General features: G+C 47.0%; 1 protein-coding gene across 1 annotated transcript in view; it reads right to left on the bottom strand.

The window, feature by feature from the left end:
• The window catches only part of LIN28B (lin-28 homolog B), a 69,678-nt gene that overhangs the window by 22,662 nt on the left and 20,832 nt on the right, over window positions 1-26,184 (bottom strand). Inside the window, exon 3 of the mRNA XM_064170089.1 lies at window positions 3,323-3,507. Coding sequence (XP_064026159.1) covers window positions 3,323-3,507 — 185 coding nt within the window. The remainder of the gene's footprint in view (window positions 1-3,322; window positions 3,508-26,184) is intronic.

The following is a 26,184-nucleotide window of genomic DNA, read 5'->3' as shown; positions in this document are numbered from 1 at the left end:
ATGCAACTGGCTTGCTCCAGTAGAAGGGATGTGAGATGTAATGACAGACACTGGGCACTTCTGGAGTAAAAGGCAGCCCAGACTGTCTGCCTTCTGTAAAAGGCACTTTGTCCTGAGCACAGGTCACTGCTGCAGCAAGAGAAACCTGAATTCAGAAGATGCCAATCATGAAAACTTCTAGAAACAGAGATGATGCTTTCCAGATTAGTGCCTCGAATACTTTCAACACCCACTCAGCCAAAGTTACACAGAATCTCTGCTGAACTGAGCCACACTCAACTCTTCCGAGGTGCTGGGCTAGGTCCTGCTTTCATCTATTCCACTCTAAATCAAGATTTATTCTGAGATGCTGGGCTCAGTTCTGCTTTCATTTTTCCTACTCTAAATCAAGATTTCACAGACTTGTCTACAAGTTAGCAAGCAGGTGATTAAGGTGTGAATTCAGAAGGCTTCCTCTCTGCATCAGCTGCCTGCAGTGGTTCCTAGAGAGCAGCCTGGCATACTTTTGTGTCAGCTCACTGTCAAAGCTCAGCAAAATACACTGCTTTTGGCATGTGTTAAGAGCTCCTACAAAGGCAGCCACAGCCTGCTTTAGTGTAAAGTGTTGCAAATTGATCCCCTGGCTTACTGAGGTAGAGAAACCAGCCCCTCCACTCTGCATCCCTGCCATAAAACACTTCTGAATCCAGCACCTGTCAAATGCAAATCCCAGTCGAGTCCCTTGAAACCTCCCTTCTATCCCAGATTACTCCAGCTACTCTGGACAAAAATGTGTATGGGAGACACATGGACATGACATCAGCTTCGAGTTCTGGGAACCTAAAGTCTGCAGGCTGCTTGCAGCCACAGCTTGGTTTTACATGGAGCACAGCAGACCTTTTTCTGCTGGCAGTGGCATGAACTGGCATGCTGGCTGAGAAAGGTGCCCACGTGGCCAACAGCACCGACAGCAATCACAAAGCAGGTAATTACACTTGTTCAAATCACACTCTCCTTCAGCCTGGCCATTTAAACTGGGAGGCTTCTGAAGTCTTCCTTCATATACTTGTGCAACAAACAGGACAACAGCCTGACGGCTGTGGCCTTTATTTGCTGTCATAGTCTGAAACACCAAGGAGCAAGGCTAATGCCAGAGGTTTAAACAGGCTAGCAGTGACAGTCCAGGGAAAGCCACTGGGCTGAATAAGAACTGTATCAGAAGCCTAGCCCAAAAAATCATTAAGAAAACCCCCAAATGACAACAACAACAACAAGAAGATTCTTCACATGCATTGCATGCAACACGACTGTGAAGGGGCAGATAAGGTGAGCAACAGAAAAGAAAGCCTTTTCCAGCTTACAAAGTCTCTCCTTGTGGTTATGGACCCTGATCTGTTACAGCAGCAATACCTTTTGGTCATGGCCTTTAGCTTTCCCAAATAAGGTGGAAGAGGGACAGTTATCATGCTGCCTCCAGGCCTTGATTGAAAAAGATCAAAAAATAGAGAAGGAAAATGGGGAAAAAAGGCTTTTAACTAGAGGAGAGGCTAAGTGGAGCTCATCTGCAGCCAGCAAAGGCTTCTGGAATTCTCAGCATTGTCTACACTGCCTTTCCAGGTGACCCTCTCCTCCCCAGGCTACTCTTTGCTTCAGCATTTGCAGTGGAAGAAAGCCACTTCTCAGTCATCCATCAGATACTGCAGCAAAACATGGTTATTGGGATGTTCCTCCAAGGATTCTTCCCAAACCACATGTTCCACTTCAGCTCAGTCACTACAGCTCCTGGGCTGGGCACTGCCATGAGGAAAACAGGGAGGCTGACCCCAAGAATGAGGAGCAGGTGCTTTGTCAAAAAGGATTACAGAACTTTTTCTAGGCACCCAAAACTGAACACAACACTGGAGCTGTGGCCTCACCAAAGCTGAGTCCAAGGCACAATCACCTCCCTGCTCCTGCTAGCCACAGCATGTTTAATCCAAGCCAGGATGCCCTTGGGCTTCTTGGCCACCTGGGCACACTGCTGGCTCACACTCAGCTCCTGTCTACTACAGCCCCTGGGTACCTGTCTGCCAGCAGCTCTCCAGCCACACTGCCCCAAGCCTCTAGCCTTGCTTGGGGTTGTTGTGACCCAAGTGCAGGACCTGGTAGTTGGCCTTGTTAAAACTCATCCCATTAATGCTGCCTCAATTGATCTAAGCCTACCCAAGTCCCTCTGCAGAGCCTCTCTACCCCCATTCAAATCAACACTGCAAATTGTATCATCAGGTAAATTGCACCAGAGGCTTTCTGCTATGCACAACTCCTGGTGCATAGGTTACAACCTCACTGCACACAGCAGCCTCTTCAGCAGGTACAGCTCTCACCTAAACACGGTGTTATCCCACCTCTGTTCAGGCTGACCTCTCAGCCTACCAGCAGGGCTTCCAAATGATCACAGAATCACAGCATGTCAGGGCTGGAAGGGACCTCCAAAGCTCAGCCAGTCCAACCCCTGCCAGAGGAGAATCACCCAAAGCAGGTCACACAGGAACACATCCAGGCAGGTTTTGAGTATCTCCAGAGAGGGAGACTCCACAACCCTCCTGGGCAGCCTCCATGAAACTTCCTATGCCTCAGCTTCCACCATTGCCCTGTCCCTGGGCATCACCCAGCAGAGCCTGGCTGCAGCCTCCTGCCACTCACCTGCACAGCTTTATAACCATTGCTGAGGTCACCTCTCACTCTCCTCTTCTCCCAGCAGCACAGCTCCAGCTCCCACAGGCTCTCCTCCTAGCAGAGCTGCTCCATTCCCTTCAGCATCTTTGTGGCTCTGTGCTGGACTCTCTCCAGCAGTTCTATGTCCCTCTTGAACTGTGGGGCCCAGAACTGGACACAGTACTCCAGATGTGGCCTCAGCAGGGCAGAGTAGAGGGGCAGGAGAACTCTCAACCTACTAACCACAGCCTTTTTAATCCATCCCAGACTGGCATTGCTTCTCCTGGCCACCAGGGCACATTGCTGGTTCTTGGTCACCCTCCCATCCACTAGGACCCCCAGATCCTTTTCCCCTTCGCTGCCTTCCAACAGGTCAATCCCCAGCCTATCCTGATGCCTGATATGGACATTCCTTTTGAAGGCTTCCTCAAATTCAGCATAACCTTCCCAAGCAAAAGTGGATGTTTGGTGTGGTTGTACAGAAAGAGCTTAGAGAAGTTCCATCCCATAACTGAGCCCAATTTACACAGCAGGCTTTGCTTTCACAGCTGAGGAAATGCTGCAAACAATTTCAAGAGCAATTTGCAAAGGAGGGGGGGAAAAAAAATCATCATGAAAAAGGAGGGGAATAGCAAAGTAAGGTAATTACCTATCTCCCTTTGGTTTTCTTTTTTGTACTGTCTTCCCTTTGGGTCGTCTTTCACTTCCTAAACAGGGGCTCCCACCAGGGCCTGTTACCCGTATTGATTCAAGGCCTTTGGAAGATTTCTTAAAAGTAAATTCCACTGGTTCTCCTTCTTTTAGGCTTCTAAATCCTTCCATGTAAAGCTTGCTCTGTAAATAGGAAAAATACTCTTGGTTACCATTGCCTTACAAACAATATTGACATTCATAAGCAAAAAAGGAAGAGTGATGCTGCCTGCTAGCAGAAGGACAAACCCTGCTCTCTGCTCTCCTGGAGCACACAGGGGTTGAATAACAGCTCTCTCTGCCTGAGCTGCAGCAGATGATCATAGAATCAGAGAATCAACCAGGTTGGAAGAGACCTCCAAGATCAGCCAGTCCAACCTAGCACCCAGCCCTAGCCAGTCAACTAGACCATGGCACTGAGTGCCTCATCCAGGCTTTTCTTGAAGACCTCAAGGGACAGTGACTCCACCACCTCCCTGGGCAGCCCATTCCAATGCCAATCACTCTCTCTGTGAAGAACTGCCTCCTAACATCCAGCCTATACCTCCCCCTGCACAATTTGAGACTCTGTCCTCTTGTTCTAATCCTGGTTGCCTGGAAGAAGAGGCCAACCCCACCTGGCTACAGCCTCCCTTCAGGTAGTTGTAGACAGCAATGAGGTCACCCCTGAGCCTCCTCTTCTCCAGGCTACAAATTGATGATGCTACAAATTACAGCCCTGGAAACACTGAGAACACCACTCAATGCTAAGCAAGTAACAGGAACCTGTTTTCAGCATCAGCAGAACTGAAACAACGTTTTCCTCTTCCCTGATGTAGATGCAAGCAGCAGAAAAAATGCTGCGTGCTTAAAACCGCTGCCTACCGGGAACTGCAAGGGCTTCGTCCGCCAAGAGAGCCAAGGTTCACTTCAGAGCTAATGGCTTTGTGACCAAACTGTCACAATCTCTACTCCTCCTGTCTGGGACAGGGCTCTGGAAACGAATCAAAGACCCAAGGAGAATGAGCTGCAGGAGAAAGGCACTCTGGACACAGCTCACTTCAGATATCCCTAGCCAGCTGCTCCACTTCTATCCACTGCCCCCAAAGCTGTGTGTAGTTAGCGTGGTTTAGGCATGGAGCTGCACGTTCCCTCTCAGAAACTAGCAGCAGCAGGGCAAGTCAAACAAATGCTGTGAAATCTTTGCTGCTGCAGTTTAGCAGCAAAAGTTTGGACAGCAGGACTTTCATCAGGGATTTTGATTGCAATTCCTGAGAAATGATGTGCAAGAGTGAGTCTGCACTGCAGGACAAGGCTCCTGAATACAATGGTCATCAAGTTCAGTGAGGCAGTTTTGGGGGCAAGGGGGAAAAGCCACCACTGGTTGCAGGAGACATTTCTGAGAGAAGTTCCCCATTAGAGGCATGGGATCAGTTGGGCTCACAGGGAGCACTGGAGACATGGGATCAGTTTGGCTCAGAGGGAGCATTAGAGGCTTAGGATCATTTGGGCTCACAGGGAGCATTAGAGGCATGGGATCAGTTTGGCTCAGAGGGAGCATTAGAGGCATGGGATCAGTTTGGCTCAGAGGGACCATTAGAGGCATGGGATCATTTGGGCTCAGAGGGAGCATTAGAGGCATGGGATCATTTGGGCTCCCTGTGATCCCAAGCCTCTAATGCTCTCTCTGAGCTCAACTGATCCCATGCTTCTAAGTGAGGTGATGAGACACTGGCACAGGTTGAGGGTGGTGAGACACTGGCACAGGTTGCCCAGGGAGGTGTTCAAGGCCAGGTTGGATGAGGCCTTGAGCGACCTGTTCTAGTGGGAGGTGTCCCTGCCTATAGCAGGGGGTTGGAACTGGCTGAGCTTTGAGGTCCCTTCCAACCTAAACCATTCTGTGATTCTATGATTCACTCTTACAAAACAAATGCCCAGAGGCTGTTACCTGATCCACTCATTGCATTAAGGTTTCCACTTCAAAAGAAAGAAGTACTTCTTTAAAACACAACTACACAGGACCAGATGACCTTTGGAGGTCCCTTCCAACCCAGACCATTGTAGGGTTTCTAAAGCAGAGCATTATTAGAGACTCTAAAATGTTTTCTTTGCCTCATTTCACTTCTAGCAATGGAACTTTCACTTCCAAACCAAGCACTGTATTTACACTATGGGAGGGTTTAATACATTTAAATGAATGATGCTTTCACAATTCACTTTACCCAAGTGGACCTTTTCCTGCATGTTTGTTTTCGAAGTGCTTTTAACAACAGAAGACATTGAAAAACCTGCTCCAGTGACTTGCAGTCCTCTCCTTGAATACACCTCAGCAGCATTTCAATGTCAGAGATGGATTTGGTGCTGACTATTGGAGCAAAACTGGAGATGGGTAGGTTCAGTCTGGCCATGAGGAGGAAGTTCTTCAGCATGAGAGTGGTGAGACGCTGGACTGGGTTGCCCAGGGAGGTGGTTGAGTCCCCATCCCTGGAGGTATTTAAGGCCAGGCTGGATGAGGCTGTGGCCAGCCTGATTTAGGGCAGGGTGTCCGTGCACATGGCAGGTTGGGTTGGAACTGGCTGCTCCCAGGGTCCTTTTCAACCCTGACTGATTCTATGATTCTATTCTATGACTCTAATTGTGTTAAATCTACCAGCCAGCTCACAGGGGAGACTCTCTTGAGGGTGCAACCACAGTCCAAAGCCACAGTAAAAATCACATGCAAAAAAGGGTATTTGGAAACCAGCAAAACAAATCTAAACTCTGAATTCCTCCACTTGCCTGAAGAGATGCACCAAAAAAAATGACTTGTGAAGTTGATAACTTAATGTTGAGAGAACCTAGCTCAGTATTTGCCTCACACTGCTTAAACAAACAGAACCCCAGACAATTAAAAGCAGCCAGAGTTTCCAGTCAGCCAAGCATTTCTAGAGCCCTGAATGGGGTGCATGGGCACACAGCCAAGCAACAAAGGGAGAAAAACTTAAAAGCAACATGCTTTTCCTCCTGCCTCTCTCTTTCAGCTGTCAAAGACCTCACTGTTATTTTTACCAGCAGTCACTACACTGATTTCAGGCAAGGGGTATTATTCTCTTTTAACTTCACACAGACTCCCTTTCTTTTCTTTTCTTTTCTTTTCTTTTCTTTTCTTTTCTTTTCTTTTCTTTTCTTTTCTTTTCTTTTCTTTTCTTTTCTTTTCTTTTCTTTTCTTTTCTTTTCTTTTCTTTTCTTTTCTTTTCTTTTCTTTTCTTTTCTTTTCTTTTCTTTTCTTTTCTTTTCTTTTCTTTTCTTTTCTTTTCTTTTTTTTCTTTTTTCCTCTTTTCTCTTTTCTAAAATTTTCTTTTCTTTTTTCTTTTACCTTTTCTTTTTTCTTTTCTTTTTTCTCTTTTCTCTTTTCTTTTCTCTTTTCTTTTCTTTTATCTTTCCCTTTCCTCTCCTCTCCTCTCCTCTCCTCTCCTCTCCTCTCCTCTCCTCTCCTCTCCTCTCCTCTCCTCTCCTCTCCTCTCCTTTATTTTCCCTTTCTTCTTTTTTCTTTTTTCTTTTCTTTTATTTTTCTTTTAATTTCTTTTTCCTTTTCCTTTATTTTCCTTTTACTTTATTTTTCTTTCCCTTCCCTTTCTTTTCTTTCCTTTCCCATTCTTTTCTTTCCCCCTTTCTATTTTCTTTTCTTTTCTTTCCCCTTCTCTTTCCCCTTCTTTTCTTTCCTTTCCCCTTCTATTTTTTCTTTTCCATTCCTTTCTTTTCCCTTTTCTTTTCTTTTCTTTTCTTTTCTTTTCTTTTCTTTTCTTTTCTTTTCTTTTCTTTTCTTTTCTTTTCTTTTCTTTTCTTTTCTTTTCTTTTCTTTTCTTTTCTTTTCTTTTCTTTTCTTTTCTTTTCTTTTCCCTTCCCTTCCTTCCTTCCTTCCTTCCTTCCTTCCTTCCTTCCTTCCTTCCTTCCTTCCTTCCTTCCTTTTTTTCAATAGGTATCCTGTTATTTCTTGGTATTTTAGCCTATACTGCAAAGTCTCACCTAGTCTGTAAAGTCTCACCCAAGCAATGCCTTGGTCCAAAATGCTGGCAACTTTCTACAGAGTATCAGCAACAACACCACCAATCAAAAGCAGACAAATCTCTGCTCACAAGTTCTTGGAAAGCATTTCCTCCTGTGAAACAGCAACAACAAAAATCAAACCACACTGAGTATAAAGCATTAGCAAGATGGTGCCAAAGAAAAATGCCATTCCCTGGGCAGTGCCAGGAAGTGCTTCCACATCTCTATAAAGAAAGGACGTTTAGAATGAAGGCTCATTACAGCAGCCTCTGATATGTGTGCATTAGTTTTATCAGCAGGCAGGGAGGACAAGGTCCCCACAAGCACCTCCTCATGACAGCTTTGCCATTCCTAGGCAGGGTTGAGAACAACTGAGGTTGCAGACACCAAATTCTTCAGAGAAGCTGGGGTGGGGGGCAAAGGTCATTCAGTGGCATTCTGCTTAGGTCGTTTTTTTGCTGTATCTCTCATTTCTGCCCCTTTTTATCTGGTGACTTAGCACAATCACCAGATGCCAGCAGCATGCCAGCTTTTCCAAAGCAAGAAAACAGTTTTCCCTCCAGAATTATCTACAATTAAATCCAGACATGAGGGAAAAACATATCCTGAAGCCCAACCGCCCTGAAAACCTGAAGACATTCTCTCCAAAATGACTGCATGCAGTGCCACCAAGAGCCACGAGTAAGAGGGCACAGCAGGCAAACAATTTACACTGGCTCTACACTGGCACTCTTAGCTGCAGTAGGCCAAATGCAGTATTTGGCTGTGGCGCACTGCAAACGTTACGAGCACTGCAGAGTAGTCACTTGCATGATACAAGCACTGCAAAGTAGTCAGCTGCATGACACAAGCACTGCAAAGTAGTCACTTGCATGGCACAACCACTGCAAAGTAGTCAGCTGCATGACACAAGCACTGCAAAGTAGTCACTTGTATGGCACAACCACTGCAAAGTAGTCACTTGCACGACACAAGCACTGCAAAGTAATCACTTGCGTGTCACAAGCACTGCAAAGTAATCACTTGCACGACACAAGTCCTGCTGCCAGGACTTCTGCTGTCCACCAGAAGCTCATTTTAGGCGGTTTGTGAAGGTGCTTTTTGCATGCAGAATGCAAAACTGCCACACAAACAAATGCCCCTCACTAAACAAGAGCCTCCCCCCTCTGCCCAGGGCAACGCAGACCTCTGCTGCAGGCACAGGATCAGAAGGGCCAGGCACCCACAAGACATCTTGCCACTGCTCCTGCTGACCTTGCTGCCTTTTTCCTGCTCCTCCAGGCTTATCTGGCACTAAATCTGGCACTTCTAGGTCCTCCCCACAAGCCAGTTTAACTCACTAATCTGACAGGAAACAAACTCAGTTTAAAATGTGTGTGTGTGTGTGCTGGGGAGAGGATAAAAGGAAGAGGAAGCAGGGAGAGATTTTTTTTTTTCCAGGGGGCTAAATCTGTTCACAGAAGGTTAAATGAGCTCCAGGGCACACAGGGTGGAAAGGGCAAAAGAATGTGTCCCATAATAATTCATGTACTGGTCAGGCCACAGCTTGAGTGCTGTGTCCAGTTCTGGGCTCCCCAGTTCAAGAGGGATGTTGAGGTGCTGGAAGGTGTCCAGAGAAGGGCAGCAAGGCTGGGGAGGGGCCTGGAGCACAGCCCTGTGAGGAGAGGCTGAGGGAGCTGGGGGTGTGCAGCCTGCAGCAGAGGAGGCTCAGGGCAGAGCTCATTGCTGCCTGCAGCTACCTGAAGGGAGGCTGTAGCCAGGTGGGGTTGGGCTCTGCTGCCAGGCAAGCAGCAACAGGACAAAGGGACAGAGTCTCAAGTTGTGCCAGGGGAAGTCTAGGCTGGATGTTAGGAGGAAGTTGTTGTCAGAGAGAGTGATTGGCATTGGAATGGGCTGCATCCCACCTTTCAATCAAACACCTCTGGATTTAGGGATACAAATGAGAAACCCTTCTAAAGGAAGCAGAAGGCAGATTAAAGTTGGGGTTGTTTTTTATGGAAGAGGACAAAGGATTTTAACTCTAAACTGTTTATTAGCATAGGTTGGACTTGATGATCCCAAGGGTTTTCTCCAGCCAGAATGTTTCTGTGGTTCTGTGATCAGGGAAGGACCCAAAGATGCTTTAAAAGCTTCACTTTCACAACGGTATCTTACTACTCTAGTTGGGATTGCTGAGGAGGTAGCTGTGAAACTGGAACCACACATGCCACTGTGCTCATCAGGTGACAGCAATGCTGGCTTCTGCTCAGGTTACACAACACAAGACTAGTGAAATGCTGCTGAGACTCTGCTATGGAATCTGCCACTTCTATGCCCTTCTCTCTGCTTGCTCTGCCAAGGAATGCCCACATTTTCCAAGGCCTCCTGAAAGAGGGTCAGAGCAGCTGCTGCAGGACAATGCAAAGAGGGTTCCTTAAGGACAATCTGCTGGCACAGCTCCCACCAGCACTCATGGTGGGAGCAGACCCAGAAGGAGAAGCCTGTCGTGGATTCTCCTGTGGGCTAGTCACACCTCAGACATGCCAGACACTTCTCACTGCAGACTGCAGGCAGGCAAGGAGTGCTGATGCGGGGCAAACATTCCACTGCAGCACCCAAGCCTCCTAAACACAGATTTATGGTTTGGCTGCATCAGCCAGCAACAGCCTCTTGGCCCCACGACTTGGCCATGCACTCTCCCCTGCCCTTGAACACTGGAAGCATGTTGTTGCACGGGGCACTGCTGGCACACGTGGCATGCTCAGCTTTCCACGCTGTTGGAGGTACAGATTTTGGCTGACAAAAGGAGCACAAACAACAGGAATCTTCTCTTCCAAACAGCCTTTCCAGGCCAAGGCACCACAGGACCCAGGACACTGTTTGCAGCAGTCACTTCTGACAAGTTTATGTCTATGGTACCCATCTGTAGTTAGCATTAAACCAGTCCTGTAGGTAATGCTGTCTGCAGCTACCTGAAGGGAGGCTGTAGCCAGGTGGGGTTGGGTTCTGCTGCCAGGCAACCAGCAACAGAACAGGGGGGACAGTCTCAAGCTGTGCCAGGGCAGGTCTAGGCTGGATGTTAGGAGGAAGTTGTTGGCAGAGAGAGTGATTGGCATTGGAATGGGCTGCCCAGGGAGGTGGTGGAGTCGCCATGCCTGGAGGTGTTGAAGCAAAGGCTGGCTGGGGCTCTTAGTGCCATGGTCTGGTTGATTGGACAGTGGGTGCTAGGTTGGGCTGGATGGTCTTGGAGGTCTTTTCCAACCTGGTTGATTCTATGATTCTATTCCTCTCTGTTCTGGTTGAAGATTTTTCTCCCTCATAACATCAAACTTCACATAGGAGGGGAAACAAAAAAAAACCAACCCAAACCACCAGAACTGTGTAAAAGCTGTGTAAATACTGTGTAGTGAAAAGCTTTTTCACTATAGCATATTTCTGTTTCCACTCAGCTTTTTTTTTTTTTGCTGCATTCATGCAATGGTCTGGTCTCAGAGCTGCCTAACAGCAGTGAAAGCTGCCAACCCTCCTCTCCCCACACTAACAGCTCAGCACCTGAAAAAAACCCACGATAAACAAAATGCTGCCTGAAATCTCTACCACCTCTATTACTCCTTTACAGGTCCAATAAAAGTTGCCTGCTCCCCGAGCTGTTTGCTTTTAATACCAGAAGTAAACAAATTCCAGGCTGCACTTTTATTGGAGTGTTTGAAAGAGAAAACTCCAAAGGCTAAAAACCAGAGGTACATCACACGGTGACTGTGATGCAAGAAACACAGCTGAATCGTGGCAAAGCAGGGATTCTCTGTGTTATTTCCCTATTTAGACTCCTCTCAGCACCTTATGATCACGTTGAAGGCAACATTCATTTTCCTGGCTGTTCTGTAGGACACAGCTGAAAGCACAGCACATGTTGGGTGATCATTAAAAAAAAGCAAGTGAGTACAAATCAAAGTGAGAGGAATAAAAAGGGGTTGGACTTGCAGATTTATGTGTGACTGCAGCTGAAGGATTTTCTAAGTTCTTCACTTTCCTGCAAAATCTGTTTTCCCTTACCACAGCTTTATATACCTGTGCATGTGCATGTGTGTGCGTGTGCAAATGCATATGTAACTTAAAGCCAGGTCCATAACCTAGCTTGATCAAATACATAAATCAAACAGAGGCCAAATTAAACACTGGGCCACACAAGGTGCCCATTACCAAGTATAATAAAAGGTTAGCTAGAAAGCTCTTGCTGGCAGGAAAAAAAATGACTTGCCAGTAACCTGAGTTCTGCAAATGCCTCCTGTACAAGTTACCCTGCAGAGAAACAGGATGCTGCAGTGTTTAACCATGGAGGCTTTCTCTGATCCAGGCAGGACCTACTCTGGAGCCATGCAGCAGCAGCTTCCACAGAGGTAGAGGAAGCCCACTGGGAGAGTGTGATGGTTTGGGTGATACCTGCCCCCTCACACACACTCTCACCCAGACTAGACTCAGCAGAGCTGGACATGAGAATGAAGCTTTGTATTCACAGCTTAGCACAAGATACAAGCAGATATTTACAATATTTACAGCTAGGGACAGCAGTAGACAAGTTAAAGGTAATACAGACACACAGCAGCCCTCCCAGAAACCTGCGTCCCCAGGAGGGGCTCCCAACCACCCTTCCACCTCCTTCCCACCCCTCTGCAGCCCTCCCAGAAACCTGCGTCCCCAGGAGGGGCTCCCAACCACCCTTCCACCTCCTTCCCACCCCTCTGCCTCACCCCAGGCTTTGCCTGACGTTCAAAGTGAGTTTGGAGGATCAGCCATAGAGGGTAGGGAGCAGAAGGATTAGTTACACAGACAGCAGATTAGAGAGAGAAGCGCAGCCCAAAATCCAGAGAGCAAACTCTGTTATCTGTTTATGTACTTGCTCTTACCCATCTCAGCAAGCCTATGAGTGCAGCAGACATTACCACTGTTTCCTTTTCACAGCCTAGAATCTAATTCCTCTCACCAAAATATCCCAGCTAGGCTCAAACTAGCACAGAGAGGAAGTAAGCAGAGCCAGGAGAAGCAGAGAAGGAAGGCTATTGAGTAACTGCTCAAGCTCTGGTTAAATGAACTCTAATGATTACCAGCAGAATCACCTCAGCATGGCTCCACGTCCATTTGCGAAGCCTTTGGCTCTCAGTTACAGCTGCAAATAGCTGTGCGGAAGCAGTGAAGCTGGAGGTGCAGTAAAGTAAACTCACCAGAAGAAAACCTGAAAGCTCTCCATGTGTGAGGATTAGTCAGCTTTTGGTAAACACTGGGTTGGAAGATGGTAGATGAAATTGAATTTGAAAACCTCGAGTAGGAACATGGTGAATCCTCAGGGAAGATCTGTTTCTACTGTCCTCTGCAATCCCCAAAATGCCAAAACACCACCTCCCAAACATACAGTAGCAGCAAGCAGACTCTCATCCAGATGAGCAGCAGCCCCACCTGAAAGGCTGCTCATGTCCCACTTCAGCTGGATCCCTGAAAGCACTGTAGCAGATAACCACAGGAGATGGAAGCGAGGAGAACACAGAGTAGGTGCTGTGCTCTAGCAGCAGCAGTGAGAACACAGAGTAGGTGCTGTGCTGATGCCACCACAGGTGGACAGCTGGAGATGCTCACGTTTTAAGACCAGTCAGGTTGTGCTGGCTCACTCAGAATCTCCACCTTCAAGTGGAGACTCAAAACTGCTACACGCAATGAGAGAGAAGGCATACATTGCACATCCCTCTCCTGCCATAAGAGAGGAGGGCTGGGAGCCCTGCGATTGTACAGGGGTACCCGGGGATGAGCTGGGGAGCAGACCTGCCTGTCTCAGCTAGATGGGAACAGTAACTATCCACGTGGGGGTATGAAGCTGCAGAGAGCACTGCAGGAAGGCTTGGCAGGCTGTGGAGCAGTGCAATCAGATATTGAGACAGTCACAGCCACTCTGAGCTTCCAGACCCTGGGGGAAAACCCGCACAGAACAGTTGTGACAAACAACTGCCTCTTCCAAGAGAGGTAAGTGATGTAGTCTGCAGGACCGTGTGTGCTCAGTGAATGTCTGCTCATGAGCAGTATGTGCAGAGACAGGGAAAAAGCCCAAAGCAACACAAAACAGGAGGAGACCTTCCTCCAGCTGTTCAGGTGAACTCACAACAGTAATTTTGGGGCCAAGCTTACCTAATCTATTTCACTGTCTTAAACACACACACCCCCAAATTCAATGGCTCTTAAGGACACGTTAGTAAACCAGCTCTTTCCTACAGCTGCACAGCCCGGCTGCACCTCCCAGAGCACTTACACGAGCACTATGGCATGTGAATGAGTATCTTAGGAATGCAAGGAAAGCATAAGGTTGTGTTCAGGGTTAGTCACCTATGAAGCTCCTGCAGTTCCTATGCTATGTGGGATTTCTTGTGGCTGGCTCTGTTCTGGGGACATTCTTCAGGTTCCTAAGTGTCTGCTCTGTAGAGAGGCAAGATAATTAGAAACGTTATCAAGAAAAGAGTCAGAAGAACACAACGTGAAAGTCAGGTTGTTTGGGGTGTTTTTCCAAGCTAACACAAATTACTTTGATTAATCACCCTTGCCGTTTCCAGAGTACTAAGCCCCTGAGGCTAACAAAAAGCATAAGAAAAACTTTATAAGAGAGGGAAGGGAAAGCTCCTGGTAGAGTTAGGACATTTAACTGCACAGCAGAGATACCATAAAAACAAACACAGAGCTGAGAGATGCTCCACAGACTCAAGGCTTCAGCCTTCTCTCCTGCAATTAGGAACAGTTGAAGATACAGGAATTAAGTTGATCCATGCAACTAATGAAGGCAACCCAAAGCACTGCAAGTGAGCTGCTGGTAAAGCAAAATATCTGGCTCTCAAAACAGCTGTTTAAGCTTACAATATCCTACTGGATTCCTAAGAATGTGTGGACAAAGGCATGGATATCTTCATGTAGACACACGGAGTATCCCGTGTTCAGAAACCAACTACTTCTGCAATGACAACAAAGCTAACGTGTTAGAAGTACTCAGATAAACTTCTTAGTGCCTTCCAGTATCTAAAGGAAGCCTACAGGAAGGCTGTGGAGGGACTATTGATAAGGTCTTGTAACGACAGGATGAGGAGGAATGGGTTTAAACTGGCAGAGGGGAGATTCAAACCAGATGTCATCTTTGCAGTGAGGGTGGTGAGACACTGGCACAGGCTGCCAGTGAAGATCACACTGGGTGCTTCTGTGCTTGACAACCTCCCTGGAACTGGATGATCTTTGAGGTCCCTTCCAACCCAAACCCTTCTCCTCCCAGCTGCAGAGGCAGATTCATTCCTCCACCTCATGTGCAAGGTTTGCCTTTCATTCCAGTCATCACTAGCTGAGGTAGCAAAGCCAGCACCAAATTAATCACACAAGCAAAGGGTGGAGTCTGGGGGCAGTTTGTTTGTTTTGGTCTTAGAGCAGGTTTTGCTCACTGAGCTGACTCATGCTGGAGCCTGGGCTAGGGCAGATAGAGCAAAGCTGGCAAGATTGCTGCTTCTGATGCAGCCAGCCTAAATGGGTTAAGCTGTGATGTCAGATCAGATCCTGAGAGCACCAGCCACAAAACCCTTTAAAGATAAATGAAGTTTAGCAGGTAATAATAATTTCTTCATCTTCTTTCTCTGTGGACGTTTCATTAGTCACACCTATGGATAGGAGTCACAGGGTCACAGGATGTCAGGAGCTGGAAGGGACCCAAAGAGATCGAGTCCAATCCCCCTGCAGGAGCAGGACCACACAATCCAGTACAGATCACAGAGGAACACATCCAGACAGGCCTTGAAAGACTCCAGAGAGGGAGACTCCACAGCCTCTCTGGGCAGCCTGTGCCAGGGCTCCGGGACCCTTACAGGAAAGAAGTTTCCCTTGTGTTGAGCTGGAACCTCCTGTGCTGCAGCTTCCATCCATTGCTCCTTGTCCTACTTCAGGGAGCAGTGAGCAGAGCCTGTCCCCCCCTCCTGACCCCCAGCCCTCAGAGAGTTATAAACATTTCTTAAATCCCCTCTCAGTCTTCTCTTTTCCAGACTAAGCAGTCCCAGGTCCCTCAGCCTCTTCTCATCAGGCAGTGCTCCAGTCCCTTCATCATCCTCATAGTCTCAGAGGGACACAAATGAGTTTCTTGTGGAAAATGTAGTATTTGTGCCAAAACCTTTCTCCCAATAACTGCAAAGACCAGCAGAGAGCTCTACACTCAAATGAAAATATCCTTGGAGTGAACAGAACCAACAAAATCACTTCACTGGAAAATCAATCTGTTTGTACTAACATACCAAATTGATATCATTCATATCTGATACAATTCAATCAAGACAGTAATTCTGTTTTCAACTCTTTTCTCATGTTTACACATCCACTGCCTCCAAAAATGACGGATTAATAAAGGCTGAGTTAATTGCTACTGAATTAGACAGCAACTACTGTTGGAGTTAAGTCTGGGGAAGTAGCTGAGCTGTGTAGTTACTGGGGAAGAATATAAAGCAGGGATTCAAAACAAAACAAACAAAACCATCTCAGAACAGATCCAGCCTGCAGAGCACTGAACTACAGGGCTTTAAAAATTATTACCATGACATCCCCTCCAAAAAGCACTGAGTGGCAACAAAGGCAATCTCCAGCCCAGCATCAGAACTCAGCCTCCAGACCAGCTCATCAAATAGAGCCCTCCCACTCTGCCAAAGCTCCATTACAGGCAGGCTCAGCCAGGATTTGGAAAATAAATGCCAGGAAACAAAATCTACCATCCTGGGAAAGTTCCACCCAGGCTGGGACTAAAGTTAAGCATCACTGTATTAAGAAGAGAAATTTCAGTCTCCTGCAAGGCTCATTAATTCCGACAATCAAATATGAACTCACTTTTTAGACTGTAACTGTGGGCTCATCTTCACTACTGTTAAATCAATTGTACTTAACTCAATTACAATGAGGTAATTACATTAACATGAGTCAGTGCATCCACACATGGCATTTGCACGTGTGCTCAGAGAATTGCTTTACCTCCCACATGGCACAAGCGCTTCACTCCAGCACACTCAGCAGCACACAGCTCAGGACACTTTCACCTGTGCTTCAAGCCAACATGAAACCACACTGCTGCCAAACGTCTCTATCCCACTTGCACAGGGTAGATTTATTGCAAAGCTGTCCTTAAAACCAGGTACAAGCTAACCACTGTGTAGGTTATACCTACCCAGCTTTGTCCTAATCTACTACGTCCTAATCCACTATGTCCTAATCCTTTTGGAAAGGGAACAAGCCCATGCAATCTGTTATCAAACAGAAAAGTGAGGAGAAAATTAATGCACAATAAAGCTAACAAACTTTTTGGGTTACCAAAATGTTCCTCTGACCACAATCACTGTGATTCACAGGCTCCTGACTACATCTGCTGGCAGCCACACATCCACCCATTCCCTAAAGCTCTCCTGGAGCCTCTCCATCCCTCTGTGTCTCAGGCTATGTACATATTGCTAATTAAGCAGTTTGGGCACCGTTCCCTGCTTCTGAAGCAAGGTGGCAACAGCATAATTTAACACCCATCTGGCAAAATTATTTCCTTCCCCACCTCTGCCCCGTGCCCCAAAAGCCAGGGAAAGCTGCGCTCAAGCTGCTGACTGGAGCAATGCCACCAGGTCTGCATCCTTCTGCCAGATGTGCCAGCTGCAACAGTGGTTGCTGTGAGGAGGATCACACTGCACAGCCTCAGCCTGCTCCTGACCCTGCTTTATCTGTCACCAGATGGAATCTTCAAGCCCCCAAAGTGAGTAACACTGCTCCAGCTAATAAAGGAGGCTTCCTGCTACCGATGGGGCAGGCATTGTGGCAATTACGTTTAGCTTGCCCATGATTTAAATTAAGCAAGAACCTGGTACCCTGCTACCTGTGAGTGCAGCTCAGCAGCAGTCCACATCCTGAGGAAATCTCTGCACAACTTTTTAATGTAATCAACAAGCAGTTGCCAAGAAACTGCATCCACAGGCAGACACGTAAAAAGCAGAGCCACACAGGCGGAAAAGAGAACAAAACTAATGCAACCTGGATTTTCTCTGAAAAGACTCTTTCAAAGGCCCTGAACACAGCACCCAGGAGATTCTACACTCAGATACTTGCACAAACTTTGGAATTCCTCCCCACGTTGTACTGATAGATGTGGAAATGTAACACCAACTGCAGAATGCCTTCCCTGGCGCTTAGGTGTTTGACACCAGTAACAAATGGCGGTGCTAAAACCCTGCCAAAGGCAAGATGAAAAATCAAACTAAACACTGACAGCACTTTGAAGATGTAAGGGCAAGAGGAAGGTATGTTTATCATGTTTGTTTAAAGAAGCACTTTCTCAAATGCTTTTAAATAGCTTCATCATCTGCTCAACTAACCAGAGAGGAGCATAATTTAGCCCCAAAGCACAAGGATTTGCCACATATATTCTGTGGCTGATGGCACTGCTCTACAGAACACTGAACCCAGAAGCCTACTGCCATGAAATGGTTACATCTGTTAGCATAAGGGTTTGAATTATCACTCTTGTGAAATGCTAAGTGAAGCTCAACTTCAGAATGCCAAAGTGTGTTTGTTTATGCACTGATCAGAGGTGGAATTCCTTAGGAATAAATACAAGGGCATTTGTAAGGACCAATGAATATTTCAGTCGTGTCAGGTGGCTTTCGAGGGTTTATCTTAGGGAAAACTGGTTTGACACATAGAACAGTGGGAAGGGAATAATCAATCTCTTTAGGTCTTGTTCTTTCAAATTCAGAGTGCTTTTAACTGCTCTTTATTTCTCCTAAATTGTCGTAATATCACAATAGGAAAACCAGAACTCAACGAGCTCTGTTTAGGGATGTTTAAGAGATTGCTGTGCCCTCCTCCGACACAAAATGCTGAACGCTCTGTACAACCCCCCAAGCTCTGGCTTCAGACTGCTGCATTATTTTATAGCTCAACCAGCAGATCTTCCCTTCCCCTTTTGCTGCCTTGGCTGCCTTACTCCCCCATTTGTGCACTCTCGTTTCAACCCAACGGTGGCATTCTCCGATCCTACCTCTGAGCTGTGTGGCCGCAGGCTCACTCAGAGGGGTCAAGAGAGAGCACAAGCAGAAAAGTTGTGCCAAAGGGAAACAAAATGGAGGAGGGACACCCGCAGGAGATGCAGGGAAGCCAGCAGGAGTGCCTGCAGCAGGCACTGCATTCGGCTCAGCTCTCCCTCTTGCCTTAGCACTGCACTCGAGAATTTAAAAACCAGCAATAATTAAAACTTGAGAATTTAAGCTAATAACAAAAAGCATTACAGAAAATCTCTTCTTTCCTCATCCTTCCCAAATTTCCATGGGCAATTTAGTCATTTACTATAGGTTACATCCTCTTCTGTAAGGAAACCAAAAGTCGAGGGTAAAATGCTGCTCCACAAAATGCTAAGTTGTTGGGACAGGAAAATCTCCTGTCTCAGTAACCTTCTAGACAGAGAAGAAGTGTCTTCTGTCCCAGAAATCTTCTGTCCTAAGTTACTTCTCTGTCTGAAATGAAAGGCTTATATCTTTTTTTTGCTGACATCACTCCACTTTGTAAACCAAACAGGACCCTGTGCTGTGTAAATACCTCTACATGGAAATCTACATTTTCCAGCCCTGTTCTTCAAACACTGCTTTCAAGGATGAGATTTCCTTCCAAAATAGTTTCTCAGTGCAGCTTATCCCTTCTTAAACATTCGATCTTGCAACACAGAAAAGAGAAGAGGAAAAAAAATAAGAGTAATTGCTTGCTGCTTATGTCACTGTGGTAACTTATTATTGTAACCACCCGAAATCTGGGAATCAATAATGAGCCAAAGAACAACCTGCAAATAAAGAGAAATGATATTTTGTTCCCTTAATTCAGTCCTTGCTAGGATAATGTGCCAAATAATTTCATTTGTTACAATACAGTGAATATTGATAAGCCTCCTTATCTGGGTGCTAGAGCTTCTTTGGTCAGTTTTATGCTAAGGTTAACTGTGGACAGTTGGGATTCACTTGGGTCCTCCATGAAACATCACTGCACTAAGAGAACCAATTACTGTTTGCAAGAGAAAGTGCCAAATTAATCAGCCATTAGTCTGGAGTGGCTACTGAAAAGTCTTAATGATTTCCTCACAGCTCCGTGTGGCAGGCAATTATTTTTACTGGCATTTTGGGCAGTTTTTCTTTCCAAAATAATCACCTAGATGCACTTAGAAGAAAAGCAGCTACAAAGTTAAACCTTATATATGATTATGTACATGAAAGACATCTTTATTGTCAGGATCCTGCTGAAATGCTGTTAAACACAGAGCTTTGCTGCTGGGTGGGCTCCACTGGTCAGCAGCAATCTGTGTAAGAGAAATACTTCCCCAAAGGGCCAGGACTTACTTGAATTTCTCAACTAAAACCAGCCACCTGCAGCAGCTTTTCCCAACCATACTGATTCTGCCCAGCACATTAACAGCTGCCAGCTCCTTCACATGCCTGCCCCTGCCCATCTAAGCTACCCAAGCCAGCTCACTCCCGACAGAAACTGCATATAGAATATACAGAAATAAAGCCTCCTTCAGTGTATGCAGATCTGCATCACTCTCTCACCAAAAAGGCCTTGGGGAGAGGGGTGGATTCTGACACAGCAGCAACATGCTGGATCTGTAGCATGGCCCATCTCAGCCAGCCACAGCACAGCTTTGAGCAGTAAACAACTGGAGGATGATCACTCTTCGGGGAAGTGGTGGGGTCACCGTCCCTGGAGGTGTTCAAGCAAAGACTGGATGAGGCACTTAGGGCCATGGTCTGGTTGATTGGCTAGGGCTGGGTGCTAGGTTGGACTGGATGAGCTTGGAGCACTCTTCCAACCTGGTTGATTCTATGATTCTGTGATTCTTGCTTGTTATTAACTACATCATCCTTCTGATTTTGTAGCAGCAGCAGCCAGAACTCAGCATTTTCAATGCATCTACTAAATCTGCCCAGGTTATGCACTTGGCATAACTTTACTTAGCCTGCACTGGAAGAATTCAGTCTGAAACCGAAAGCCATCAAACCATTCTGTCACTTCTCACACAAGAGAATCCTGCACAGAGCTCAGTTCTGGACCTCAGTCATGATCAGCTAAATCCAACGAAGTCCAAGTGACTTCTTAACTCTGTAGGTATGGCACAGGTAAGCAGTGGCTTGCAGCACTGAACTGGTACCACGAATGAACACGTGTGCCTGTGAAGAAGCACTGCTTGAAAAACAGTTCTCAGTTCATTCAGGAAATTCCACAGAATCAGAGAATGTTAAGGGTTGAAAAGTACCTTGGAAGACCACCCAGTCCAACCCCTCTGCCAGGGCAGGATCACCCAGAACAGGTCACACAGAAACATCCAGATGGGTTTCAAATGCTTCCAGAAAAGGAGGCTCCACAACCTCTCTGGGCAGCCTGTTCCAGGGCTCTGCCACCCTCACAGCAAAAAAAGTTTCTCCTTCTGTTTCCCTGGAGCCTTCTCTGCTCCAGCTTGCCCCCAGTGCTCCTTGTCCTATCACTGGACATCCCTGAGCAGAGCCTGGCTCCTGACACTGCCCTTCACATCTTTATAAACAGGAATGAGGTCACCCCTCAGGCTCCACTTCTCCAAGAAGGAAAACCAACCAAGGCAAACAAAAGCCTAGCAGAGTACCACATCTTCAGTAAACCATTTTCTCCTGCAAGACTAACAGAGGTGCTTAATTCCAAAACAACCACACAGCACAATTCTGGGACTCACAAAAACAGCAACCAAAAGTTTGATGCATAGCAACCAAAATGCCATCAAGGCACTGGTGTATGGAATGACAATTACTGGGCTTTCTGAGATTTGGGGGTTTGGAAAAGCATTTATACCCCTTGGGATTGTAAAAGCAAGATTTAACATTAACCTGAAAAGCAGACAAAGACTTTCACATACAAAGGTTCAAACAAGTTGGAGACATTAGCTAAACATTCCAATTATCTGACACGCAGGATAAATAACATTAAAAATGTACATTTCACAACCCAGCTCTTAGGTTAAACTGAAAAGCCACAGCCAGACAGCCCAACGTGAATTAATTCAAGCTGTAGAAAACTTGAGACAAAGTTATTTCTGCTGGAAATGTGAAATGCTTCTGCTCGACAAACACTTTTCATGTGTCACCTATTTGAAGCTAACAATCCAAGCAAAGCAGCCTTTAATCCCTGCACCATTTTGAAACAACCAAAGCAGTCTTAGGGTTCTGTCAGCACAAATTCCCTTCAGAGTGTATGCATCTTAAAAAATCGTTTGTAAATGTTACCACAACTGAGAGAGACTCCAGGGAGCTGGATGCTGGCGGAAAAGGAAGGAGCAAGTGACACAAATATATCACAGTCCAGGGCACTACGCAAAACTCATCCCATAGGAGAGACTGTCCCAGAGGGACGAATCACTACACACAGCCTGGGAGTGGATTTACATTTTCAAAAGGCAAAAGACCAAACGAACAAAGGAAAACACAAAGAAGAATTGGTTCATTAAACTATTAGGAACCTCACTTAGGGAACCTATAAAACAGTTTTTACACAGCTTACCCACCTGGGTGGAAATATCAATATATTAAGACCCCTGCTATTAAAGATGGATTGCACAAGAAGTGTTGCTGTGGTTCATTCTTTCACATACAGTATAAAAGTATATATATATATATATATATATATATATATGCATATACTTTAAAAAATGTATATATATGTGCATATACTTTATAAAGTGTATATATGTGCATATACTTAAAGTGTTGTGCAAGTTGGAGCCTAGCTGGGATATTTTGGTGAGAAGAATTAGATGCTAGGCAGTGAAAAGGAAACAGTGGTGCTGGCTGCTACACTCATAGGCTTGCTGGGATGGTTAAGAACAAGAACATGAACATCAATAACAGAGTTTGCTCTCTGTCTCTGGAGCTGCATGAACTTCTCTCTCTAACTTGCTGCCTGATTAATCCTTCTGCTTCCTAAGCCCTCTGGCCGACCCTCTAAACTCTACCTTAAATGTAAGGCAAAGTCTGGGGTAAGGTTGAGGAGTGGGAAGAAGGTGGAAGGGTGGTTGAGAGCCCCTCCCGGGGATTCTGGTTTCTGAGAGGGCTGCTGGGTTTCTATATTAGTTTTTAACTTGTGTATTTCTGTCTACAGCTGTAGATATTGTAAATACCTGCTTGCATATTGTGCTAAGCTGTGAATATAGCTTCATTCATTCCATTTCCAGATTGACTGAGTCTGATATGGGTGACTTTCCAAAGGGGGAGGGTGGGATGAGGGGTGGCTAACACCCAAACCATCACAAGTGTATATCTATGCATATACTTTTAAAAAGGGTATACATAGGCATATACTTTTAGACTACCAATGCTATACTTGATCAAGTAGAGAAATATAGAGTCTGGGGCTGCTTAGTCTGGAAAGAGAAGACTGAGAGGGGATTTGATAATTGTTTATAAGTATCTGAAGGCTGGCCAGGAGAGGAGTGGGACAGGCTCTGCTCACTGCTCCCTGGGACAGGACAAGGAGCAATGGGTGTAAATTGCAGCAGAAGAGCTTCCACCTCAACACAAGGGGGAACTTCTTTGCTGTAAGGGTCACAGAGCACTGGAATAGGCTTCCCAGGGAGGTTGTGGGGTCTCCTTCTCTGGAGACTTTCCAGGCCTGTCTGGATGTGTTCCTGTGTGATGTGTTAGATAGCACTGTCCTGCTCTGGCAGGGGGGTTGGACTCAATGGTCTCCTCGGGTCCCTTCCAACCCCTAACACCCTGTGATCCTGTAATCCTGGCATCCTGTGAAATCATAGTTACTACATGAGGAAAACAAACAAACAAACAAACAAACAAACAAACGTAAAATTCCATCAAGTCCACAAGAAACTTTGCTCAAGTGCAGCCTAAAGCCGAAGATCATTTTAAAGGGGTAAACAGTTCTCAAAGTTGTGTATTGAAAAGCCTTTATCTCGAAACCTTTCTTTACCCAAATAGTTGCTCCTAAAAAGAACAAGTGCTTGCAAGACTGGAATCCTCCAGTCGTTAATCTTCCCGAAGGACTCTGCAGCACGAAGGAGGGCGATGCTCTCCTTCCAACTAAACAAGGGCAGATCGTCCCGCTGAAAGCCTCTGTGTCGTTCAGCTTACAACGCTCAGGAGGCGAATTAAAGAGAAGCTGTGAGCCGCAAGGTTAGAAAATAAAGACAACAAAACGCTGCAGGGGAAAAAAAAAAGTCGTAACAAGTTTAAGAAAGACTCTGGGTTGTCGGAAAGAATTTATGCCTTTTAAAGTCTGGGGTATTTGTGTTAAGAAGGGCTGCTCCAGCACAGCCTGTTGGCCAGCGGCATGGGGTGTATGGTCATTAAGAAACTGAGAGGTTGAAGGAGAGGGGGAGGGAAATCACCAAGGGTCTAACTTTCTATCATTACATTTAATTCTCCATCCAGCATCCTTTTGTTTTCACTCCAAGCATCAAGCCAGCCCAAAAGCAAACACAACGCCCAGCTCGGCCTTCCTACGCTCTCCTTAAAAGGAGGCTGCGTGTGGTTTATTTGTTTGCCAAGTGCAGGGGAGGAAGGGCAGACATCATCACCCCCCACCCCCGAGCTCTCCAGCATCTCCAGTACAAGACCCGCAGCCTTGCTCCTAGCGGGGAGGGCTCCGAGAGGCTGGGTGGGCGACTCGCCCCTGGCCCGGAGGTGTCCGAGTCGGGGGAGAGAGGCAGCGGTTCCCGCAGGCGCCCGCCACACAGGGTGAGGCAGAGACACCCCCGGAGCTCCACGGCTTCCACCCTCTCCAAAACCACGGTGCGGGGGCGGCCCAGGGGCTGCCGCGGAGCTCGCCTGCCCGGCTCCCCCCTCTGACAGCCGCCCCGGCCCGCCCGCAGCCGAGCTTCCCGCCCGTGGGGCGGAGGAAGGGGCAGGACCCCGCCACCGCGGAACAAAGGGGTGGCATCGGCCGCGGGTGGGGCCTGCGAGCCGAAAGGCTATCCGGGGCCGCCGCTCGTCGTGGCGAGTCCAGTGCCTGAGGCTGGGGGCCGCGGTGGGGCTGCAGGTGAGACGCCTCCGCCGGGCCGGGCCGGGCCGCCCGCTCCACCGCCATCTTGTGGGGCAGCCCCGCGGCGCCCGGCCCCGGCCCGTGGTCTGCCGGAGAAGGACAAAGCGTTGGGTGCGCCTTCAGCCCCGGCTCCCGCCGGCGGCGGTGGCGCCCGCATCAACGGATGCTACCACGGCGCTAAGTGCCACCATAAGTAGCTGCAAATCTCATGATCAAAAAAAACCCCAAAACCATTAAAATGCGTTTTCAACGGCATTTGCGCCTCTGCAGGTCCTGCAGCGCGGGGTGCAGCCGTGGTGCCCTCCACACCGCGCCAGCAGCCCCGCCGCCAACCCCCAGGAGCGGTTTCGTTGCTGGCAAGATGGTTAAAGGCACTCCTCGCTTCGGCACTGCCCCCTCCAGCAGCCAGACCCTCAGACAGCTTTTTCTGTCGTTATTTCCATTCTCCAGCATGCCCGGCTCTGCACTGTCTGCTCGCTTAGCTGAAAAACAATACATTAAAAAAATCTAACCCACATGCAGAGCGTAATAAAATCCTGGAATCTCTCACATCCATCAGGTCCTTGGGCCACAGTTAACTGCCTGGGTGCTAAATGGCCCGAGGAAGCCACAGGCAATGAATGGCCCTGACCCTGGCTTCACAAGCCTGGAGCACAGCCCTGTGAGGAGAGGCTGAGGGAGCTGGGGGTGTGCAGCCTGCAGCAGAGGAGGCTCAGGGCAGAGCTCATTGCTGTCTGCAGCTCCCTGCAGGGAGGCTGTAGCCAGGTGGGGTTGGGCTCTGCTGCCAGGCAACCAGCAACAGAAGAAGGGGACACAGTCTCAAGCTGTGCCAGGGCAGGTCTAGGCTGGATGTGAGGAGGAAGTTGTTGTCAGAGAGAGTGATTGGCATTGGAATGGGCTGCCCAGGGAGGTGGTGGAGTGGCTGTGCCTGGAGGTGTTGAAGCCAAGCCTGGCTGGGGCACTCAGTGCCATGGTCTGGTTGCTTGTTTAGGGCTGGGTGCTAGGTTGGACTGGCTGAGCTTGGAGGTCTCTTCCAACCTGCTTGATTCTGTGATACCTCACATCCGAGCCAAGTGGGTGCCAATGCCTCACCCTCCAGCCCAGGGCTGTGTGTGGGGATCACTGGGTTAAGGAGGCTGCTGCTCGCTGCTCACTTTCTACCTCCAGGTAAGATCAGGATCCCCCTGTGATTTCTATATGATATATAGTTGCAATTCATGACAACTACCGTGGTCAGTGCTCATTTAGCTCCCTTGTAATGGACAAACGATTACTAAAAGATTAAATAATTAAATTACAGATAGCTAAAAGGCAAACAAAGCATAAAAGCATAGTCATGTTTTATACATTGCCAATATCCATAGGAAAAAAAAACAACCCCAAACAACAAACACACACACATTAATAAGTAGGAGATGCTAGAAAATCTTAGGCATTGCTCATACTATTGAATAATGAACACAGCCAATAATTAATCTTTGGCAAAGGGACAATGCTCTGACTGCAGCCACTTTCCCACTCTAGTCTTGGTTCATTTACAGTTGTCAGCAGTTAAAGAAATGATCATCCCTATGGTGAAGATTAACAATAAACCCACTTAAGCTAAGCATGGAACAGGCTACCACCTTCCAATTAACTAGCAACAGTAAAAAAAAATATTCCTTTTTTTTAACTGATATATTAGAAAAATAAAACCACTTTTCACTTAAAAAAAAATTAAAAAGGACAAGTAATTGCTTCATTAAAATAATTTAA

The sequence above is a fragment of the Pogoniulus pusillus genome, chromosome 33 (assembly GCF_015220805.1).
Source record: "Pogoniulus pusillus isolate bPogPus1 chromosome 33, bPogPus1.pri, whole genome shotgun sequence".
Classification (NCBI taxonomy): Eukaryota; Metazoa; Chordata; class Aves; order Piciformes; family Lybiidae; genus Pogoniulus; species Pogoniulus pusillus.
Note: the sequence above shows the minus strand (reverse complement) of the source record. Positions and strands in the feature narration are given on the sequence as shown.